At 36.0% G+C, this 9,316-nt stretch overlaps 1 protein-coding gene across 1 annotated transcript; it reads left to right on the top strand.

Moving 5' to 3' along the window:
* The first annotated feature begins 446 nt into the window (after positions 1–446).
* On the top strand, positions 447–6,650 carry LOC131976068 (fucolectin-4-like). Its single transcript, XM_059338963.1, has 6 exons — positions 447–519; positions 893–957; positions 2,321–2,606; positions 3,675–3,826; positions 5,074–5,353; positions 6,290–6,650. Exons 2-6 carry the CDS (start codon positions 894–896, stop codon positions 6,438–6,440), a joined length of 933 nt encoding a protein of 310 aa, XP_059194946.1. The 5' UTR covers positions 447–519; position 893; the 3' UTR covers positions 6,441–6,650.
* Positions 6,651–9,316: the final 2,666 nt, after the last annotated feature.

Here is a 9,316-nt window from a genome sequence, read left to right as displayed (position 1 = left end):
ATTTTCTAATCCTTTTTGACATTAAAACTGTACAAATAAAGGATTTTTTATGTTATTTTTTTAAACATACACTGTGAACTTGATGCATTTTGTTTATATTTACATTTTATACAATGTCCCAACTTTTTTTTTTAATTAATTGGAGTTGCAGTTACATACCAACAATAGGCTACATTCACACTGCAGGACCATAAAGACTGAGGTCGCTTTGAAAAAACATCAGATATGTATCTGATTTAGGTGAGGGAAAGAGACAATTTATTATTTGTGATAAATTGGTGTGTATTGTGTAATCTGTCTTGCCGTGTAATTGTGAAATGTAATTCATGAGTAGGGAAGTGAAATATGGTGGTACACGAGTAAACAAGAAGAACAGGATTGCATAAGTGTTGATGATGAATATGATGTGATTTCTGAGGATTGGTTGATATGCTTCAGTCAAAAGACTTATAAAGAGCACAGGAACAGTCTAGCTCAGTTTGGTAACTTTTTGTCTCATCAGGTTGTCTGCGTCTCCAGGTAATTATTACAAAAGATTTTACACCACATGTAGACATCAGGAAATAATAGCCTAATAACGGTTTACAGAACATATTATGCAGAAAATGTTGCTTGGTGTGAATTAGAAATGATGTTTGCTATTTATCTTTGGCAATTATTCTTAATTTTGTCAGTGTTCATTATTAAAATGGTTGACTGTGTGATTTATTGTGTGTATTTCACTTTAAAGTTATCTGTTTATGGTACCTGTTTAGGTCTTTTTGGTGCAAAGTCACTGTACTTCAACAGCAGCACAACATCTCCCCTCTGGATAACTAAACTTTAGTAATGATTAAGAAGTTTACATATTTTAAACCATGGTGTATTGTTTATTTTTATCTGTCTCAACCAGAATGATGAAACTCAGTGTTTTCCTTCTGCTGCTCCTCCTGGAGACATGTGCAGTTTCCACCTATGGTAAGCACAATCTCAACGTGAAAGATCCTTTTTTTTACTCCAATACATTTTAGTGGCAACTTGAGATACTTTTCAGTTCAAGATTTAACATGGGTTAACATGTTGATGTATGATGTAATTAAACCATATAACAGTATATTAATTATTTAGAATTAGCACTACCTCGAGTAAGATGCTGCTTTCATAAATGCATCAATGTTCATTCATTCATTCATTATCCTATTGGCTGGAGCTGATCCCAGCTTACCTTAGGTGAGCGGTGGGGTACATCATGGACAGGTCTCCAGACTATCATAGACTGACACAGAGAGACAGACAACCAATCACACTCATACATTAAACCTAAGCTGCAAGTTTTTGCACTGTGGGAGGAAGCTGGAGTCAAACCGCCGACCCTCTTGCTGTGAGGCAAGAGTGCTAACCACTACACACACACACTGATGTTCCTTGAGTTTGAAGCTCACCTTTAATCTCTTTTGAAGTTTTTGACCATTTGTTACCATTCGTATTATCCGTCTCTTTGATTTGTCATCAATTTTCCTCCTGCGGCCACGTCCAGGGAGGTTGGCTACAGTCCCATGGATCTTAAATGTCTGAATAATATGTGCAACTGTAGTCACAGGAACATCAAGCTGCTTGCAGATGGTTTTATAGCCTTTACCTTTAACATGCTAGTCTATAATTTTCTTTCTAATCTCCTGAGACAACTCTTTCCTTCGCTTCCTCTAGTCCATGTTGAGTGTGGTACACACTATGTCACCAAACAGCACAGTGACTACCTGTAGCCCTATATAAAGGACCACTGACTGATTACAAGATTGTAGACACGTGTGATGCTAAATAGTGGACACACCTTGATTTAATATGTTCCTTTGGTCACATTATTTTCAGTCTTTTCTAGGGGTACCATCATTTTTGTCCAGGTCTGTTTAATGAGTTTATTTTTAAAAAATAATTCTGTTGAACCACGGTTCAAAATAAATGTCGGATTTTCATTTGTTCATTTTCATAGAATTTTTATTTATTATCACTTTTGTCAGATTCAATTATTTCTGTGACCATTGTGAGTTTTTCTTTCATTAACCGAGGGGTACCAACAATTTTGTCCATGTGTGTGTGTATATATTGGATATTGTGTATATATTTAACAATGTGGGACCATTTTGCATATTGCGTACTTTTCATCTTGATACTTTAAGTACATTTTGATGCTGATACCTCCTTATTTTTATTTAAGTATGGAGTAAGAAGAAGGAAAAAAAAGAAAATGAAAGTTTTCACTTTCTCCAGAATCCCCGACTCCACCTTTAACAATCCATCTTCCATTCTATCTTTTATGTGTTAATGAAACTCTCATTCACAGAAAATGTTGCCTTGCGTGGAAAAGCGACCCAATCAGACCGTTACGAGCATGCATTTGGAGCTGCCTATAGTGCCATTGATGGAAACCGTGAATCCAACTTTGGGGCTGGATCGTGCTCCCACACTGATGAAGAGAGCAACGCCTGGTGGAGAGTGGACCTGCTGGAGAGCTACATTGTCACCTCCATCATCATCACCAACAGAGGAGACTGCTGTGAATACAGGATCAACGGAGCAGAGATTCACATCGGCAACTCTTTAGAAGACAATGGTGCCAAAAACCCAGTGTGAGTGAACTTAATAACTGAGTAAAAACAGGCTTTCATCAGGAAATTGTTTGGAAAACTTAAGACACTGATGAAGCTCCAACCCAAAGTGAGAAATACCAAAAGAAAAATATCCTGCATTATCAAAAACTTTTTGAGATTTTCTGGTGTGGCTGAGAATCATGTTCAGTTTTGATAGGAACACATCAACTTAATTGAGCTTGCTCGCTTAAATTTTCCCACTTTCAGAGCCAATTCAGGAAATGTCTACAGGAATTGGCTACAGCACTTTTTTAAAGAAGTTGTAATGGTCAATGGTTAAAGAATAATTCATTTTTTTAAAATACAAATATATATATATATATATATATATATATATATTTTTTTTTTTTTTTTTTTTTTTTCAAAAATCTTGTTTTTTTTTCACAAGACAAGTAAAAAATGTTTTAATTTTGTTAAATCATGTATTTATATTGAGCAATCCAAAGAAAATCAATCAAAATTGTGCTGGTTTATTCACTTCAAAAATGGCTTTTTTTCTGTTACTACAAATTACCTCTTCATTTTAATCTCTTTGTCCTGCTGTAATTACAAGTCTGTCTGATGTTAAGCCCACAAAAAGTAGAAATATTGAACAAAAAAATATATTAGATATTTTTTTAAATCATAAATGGCCACCAGTAACTAAATCTACTGAGTGAACAACACACATACTGTTGAGTAATGTTCCAAACATGACTTTTTTTCATTTATTTTTTTTTATAATTTTTGCATGAACAACTAAATATTAGTCAATTGCTGCCATGAGAACCATCCAACCAAAGATTTGAAGCTTTAGGTGTCATTTCTAAAAAGAAAATATCTTATTTGAAAATTGGGAAACTACTAGTATGCACAGTAGCTTTAGTATCGTTATAGTCTAGATTTCTTTAGACAAAAATGTGACGATAATTCACTTTACAGTTTGGCTTTCAACAATGAAGCCTTGAGACTCAATAATCTTGTTTCTTTCATCTTCATGTTCAACCCTGCAGGTATAAAATGTGATTCATGTTCTGCTTTCTTTCTGTCTTCATCTTCTTCTGTTAGTGTTGCTACTATTTCTAGACTCAGCCGTGGAGGTCAGTTCACTCAGGCTTTCACTGACCGTGTGGAGGGACGCTACGTGACCGTGCGGCTCCCGAGTTCACAGTACCTCACACTCTGTGAAGTGGAGGTCTACGGGTACCGCGCCCCAACAGGTGAGATTTTGAGCTATTACGAAAACTAAGTCTGCAGGGATTTTAATTAGGGCCGGGACTTTAACGCGTGAATTAAGATTAATTAATTACACAAAAATTAACGCGTTAAAAAATTGAAACTGGATGAGTTTCAGGCAGACCTTTTATACTGGAGCACCAACTAGTGTTCATGAGTTTAGACAACAACAAACCACAGTGAAACATGAAGGACGAAGCTGATGAGAGCGCTTTGGCTGGTCCCGTGGATGATGGGACATTTTGTTACAATGAAACAACGGATGGACTGAAATTAATTTGATTTTTTTAAACCAGCTGTTGGTAAATCAACAAAGTCTATTATGTCCTCTGAAGCAACAGAGAGATGTTTTCTAATAGTCAGGGTTTCCAATGTATGTTCTGAATCTACTTGAAAGTATTGTGTTTTACTTAAAAAACTAAAGTATTATAGTTTACAGAAGGTCTACCTACCTAGAGGCTACCTGAATTTCAGAAATGTACTATATTTCTAAATTTGCTCTTGCTACACTTAATGGCAAAAATTGCACTGGTCTGTTGGACTTGAACAAAAATAAACAATGTTTTTGTTGCTTAAGTTTATGTATTCAGTCATTATTCAATGACTGAAAATATACTAAAAATCCATGTGAAAAAAAATGACTTCTCACTGTTCTCAGGTCAAATATTTATATGTCATTAAAATGCGATTCATTTCGATTAGTTAATTGCAAAGCCTTTAATTAATTCGATTATTTTTTTTAATCCAGTCCCGGCTCTAATTTTAATATAATCTATAAACTGTGGTATGAGCCAACCATTCAATCATTCAATCATTCAATTCTATGTTTTCTTCTATGAGTCAGTGTGCTTAATATCATAAATAGGGGTTGATCATGCCTATATACTGCATTTTATTGATACCGTTTTGCTTAACATTTAAAGTTTAATTAACCACAGCTGAGTGATACATTTAGTTGTACTTTCTGTATTTTGTAGAGATGTTATGACTATAAATGTATTAATTTAATTAATAATCACACAATAAATGGTGGCTAATTCTGCATTTACCCTACATTCTACATTATGACTGCAAATTGAAAGACAATTTCTCAATGGGTTATTGAACTGCAAGAAACAAATGTGCACCAGAAGACATGTATATACAGCATTTAATAAAACTGTTTGGATTTTATTGTGAAGATAACTGCAAAGAGGCCCAGGTAATGTTTGTAAATGTGTTCTGTTTGCAGGAGAGAACCTGGCCCTGCAAGGAAAAGCCTCACAGTCGTCACTCTATCAGTTTGGCACTGCATATAACGCCATCGATGGAAATCCAAACAGCAACTGGGAGGACGGCTCCTGCTCTCACACAAAGAATAACGTCAACCCCTGGTGGCGACTGGATCTGGGCAAAACACACAAAGTGTATTCCGTAAAGATAACCAATCGAGATGAAGACGCAGAACGTCTCAATGGAGCAGAGATCCGCATTGGAGATTCTCTTGCAAACTTTGGCAACAACAACACCAGGTAGCTTGTTGAATCAAATCAATAAATCAATATCTTATCAATATTTTAGATGCACTAGCCGTCGGTACACTACGGAAGAGAACTGGGGCCAGGTACGAGAAAAAACAATGAGTGGAGGACTTATTTATTTCATTATGCAGTTCGAGAAAAAAGTCGAAATGATGAGAAAAAAGTTTTGAGTTTGGTACAGTTGGAAAGATCTTCACAGATTTGTTGTTCCCGTGTCAAAAAGTAATCAAAAGGAAAATTGTTTTCTATGCGAACAGTTTGCAAGAGTAAACTGTAAGCTACAACCTGATTTACATCAATGTCATAAATTGAGCAATAACCACAGTATTTAAGGGTGTAGTAGAACTAAAATCCTCCAACACATAAATGAGCTATTCTTGGTAGTAGCTACTATGAATATTGTTATGGGAAAATCTGCTTTTATGTCATTTATGTTAATTTGTTTCGACATACAGTACTGTGCAAAAGTCTTGGGCAGGTATGAAAAAATGCTTAGAATAATTGATGCTGGTTTGAAGGCAAAGGGTGGTCACATCAAATATTGATTTGATTTAGATTTTTCTTCTGTTCACTCACTTTGCATTTTGTAAATTGATACAATTTTTCTATTTTTTAAATAATTCTTATTTTACAGCATTTTTTAACACCTGCCTAAGACTTTTGCACAGTACTGTATGACGTATTGAGTAAAATCAGGTTGTAGCTTGCTGGCTACTTTACTGAACTGAAATGAGACTTTATTCTTGTCATTTCAGCTATTTTCTCAAAGTGCATAATTGTTTTTTCCCCCCCTCAGTATTTTTTTCTCCAACCTGGCCCTAATCATCTTCCGTAGTACACAGCTGAGTTCCACACTAAAATATCTCAACGACTGCTGAGCTACGACTGTTAACTATGAGTTAATGCAATCTCTGCTTCTTGTGCCAGGTGTGCTGTGATCTCAAGTATCCCAGCAGGTGGTGTCGGTGAGTTCGAGTGTAATGGGATGGACGGGCGATACGTCAACGTCGTCATCCCAGGACGAGAAGAGTTCCTGAGTCTGTGTGAGGTGGAGGTTTATGGCTCTCGACTGGATTAGATCAAGTTCACAATGCAAAACAATGAGCAAAGATCACTTTCTTGTAAACAAATGCCTTTTGGGTTTCTTCTTTGTTTCAATGACATCACTTTGTGCATTAAGTTTGTCCATATTTGAACTTTTTGGTGTACTTTCACCACATCTTGTAGGACAAAAACTGCATGTCATAAATATTGAAATGCAATTTAATCAATAAAACATTGACTCCTATTGTTCTTTTCTTTTCATCAGCATTTGTCTAGATCAAGTTTTAACACGACTGACGGACTTTTTTTAAACCTGAGAGTCTGAAACAAAGCTTTGTTTTTTGTGTGTTTGGAATTGGAAATTGAGGCAATCTGAGTTTGAAACTGATCAACAAACAAGGTGAGATAAGAAATAAGATATGCCTTTATTGATCACCATGGAGTGAAACAGATTAAGATAATAAAAATAGAATAGAATAAGGATAATACAAAAAAAAAAACCCACTACATCCACGTGTGGTATGCCAAAACTAGTAGTGCAAGCATATGAAAGGCAGTGAAGTGTAATTATATACAGTATATACAGTAAATATAAATGTCTGCAATGTGTGAAATGTTTCACATGAGTCCAGTGCAGGTGAAAGTAGAGGGAGTTGGGCCTCTGTTGCCTGCTCCTTACCACTGCCCGAGGCTAGCAGCTCAACCTACCGTGGGTCATGAGATGTTTTTGGGTCAGCAATTGAAATAAAAACAGTGTTCTAGTTTTGCAGCATTCTTTGTCCCTTCTTGGCTTCTATAACCAGCACCAAAAGCTCTAAATAGGACATGGCTACGTCTCATGAACAAAGGACAGGTGATAACCCAAAGGACAGGATGGAAGAGTTTAAACAGTAACTATTGCAACGTCATCCAATAAAAATCAACATATCAGGATGTTTTGGGGGCTGAATACAATTCTATTGATCATAACTGTGATTCTATTGTCACGCAGCCAGTTCATATTCAAAGTCATCAAAAGGAACATTGTTTTCTACGCGAACAGTTTACAAAAGTAAACTGCAAGCTACAACCTGATTTACATCAATGTCATAAATTGAGCAATAACCACAGTATTTAAGGGTGTAGTAGAACTAAAATCCTCCAACACATACATGAGCTATTCTTGGTAGTAGCTACTATGACTATTGTTATGGGAAATTCTGCTTTTATATAATTTATGTGAATTTGTTTAGACATACAGTGCTGTGCAAAAGTCTTGGGCAGGTGTGAAAAATGCTTAGAATAATTGATGCTGGTTTGAAGGCAAAGGGTGGTCACACCAAATAATGATTTGACTTAGATTTTTCTTCTGTTCACTCACTTTGCATTTTGTTAATTGATACAATTTTTCTATTTTTTAAATCATTATTATTTTACAGCATTTTTGTAACACCTGCCGAAGACTTTTGCACAGTACTGTATGATGTATTGAGTAAAATCAGGTTGTAGCTTGCTGGCTACTTTACTGAACTGAAATGAGACTTTATTCTTGTCATTTCAGCTATTTTCTCAAAGTGCATAATTGTTCCCCGCTAACAGCTCAACACTGACTGTAGGATCTTTTTGAGGCTGCCGACAATGTCATTGACAAAAACAGGGATTCCAGTTTCACACATGGTTAATATTTAATATTTTCATGACTGTGTTCACAAAACTGACAAAAGAGAGAAACAAGGACCCAGTCCTTTGTCACTTCTTGGCTCCTATAAACAGCACCAAATGGTCCAAATAGGGCATTGGCTAGGTCTAAAGAGGTGACAAAGGACAATGTCAAACAACAATAACAACTGCAATCAGATACAATTAGATACAATCAACATTCTTGAGCTTGTTTTGAAAAGCTCGGTTTCGGGAAAGAAAAGTTGTTGGTTTAATTTTCCAGTTAACCCTTAACAGGGCACTCATTGAAATACTTGCAAATTCCAAATTTCAACCCTAGAGAATATTAGAGGATATTACATACAGCCAGAATGTGTAAAAAAAAAAAAAACATACGGACGCGGGGAGGGAGGTAATATTTTGACAGCCAGAATGTTTACGAGATGAAAGTGGCAAATCTACGACAAAAAATGTGCAGATTTATGAGATTTAAAGTGGTGAATAGCCTGATCTTTGCTGATTAGCTGGAAGAAAAACCCATGTGGTTCTACGACCAAACAGAGAGACATGGGGACCTCATATTGATATCCACTGAAGTTACCAAATATAGTTCTTCGCCCGATAAAGGGTTAATAGAGAAAGCGAGTTGGATGAGGGGTTTTATGAGGGCCTTTTCAAACCTGAAAGTCCAAAACAGAGAATGTTTTTTTTGTGTTTGCCAATTAAAAAAAAACAACCCATGCCTATGGTCAAGTCATGCCCTGACTGCACCCTGTTCTGCCTATCAAGTGTCCACCCCTCTGCTACTTTTGTTCAATTGTATTTTGAATTAAACAATTGATCAAGGACAATGGGAGGTTTAGACAGCTCTGTAGGTGAGCCAGGCCCCTCTCTGTTTCATAATGTGTACTTAAATTGCCATCGAAGGAGGAGGAGTGCATGGAAATACACTCCCATGAGGTGATGTGATTGGATAGTGTCCTTAAAAAAACTTGATCTTCATCATTATCGTATCCACAGATCAACATTATATAGCTTGTTTTAAGCATTTTTAAACCCACAGACAAGAGTTTACACTGTCAGAAGAAGAAGCTGCTGCTACAACTAACAAGTAACAAGACACAGTAACTCTGACTGACTCATCGAACTCCAGGGACAAAAGATTCATTCTCTCCAGTAATCCGGGTAAGAAATTAATTTCTTTTCAATTTCACATTCTTTGTATATATATTCTTATCTTCATGAATTAAACTCATAAACAGCCAACTTGGG

The sequence above is a fragment of the Centropristis striata genome, chromosome 8 (genome assembly GCF_030273125.1).
Source record: "Centropristis striata isolate RG_2023a ecotype Rhode Island chromosome 8, C.striata_1.0, whole genome shotgun sequence".
NCBI classification, from domain to species: domain Eukaryota; kingdom Metazoa; phylum Chordata; class Actinopteri; order Perciformes; family Serranidae; genus Centropristis; species Centropristis striata.
This window is presented reverse-complemented; position numbering and strand designations above follow the sequence as displayed.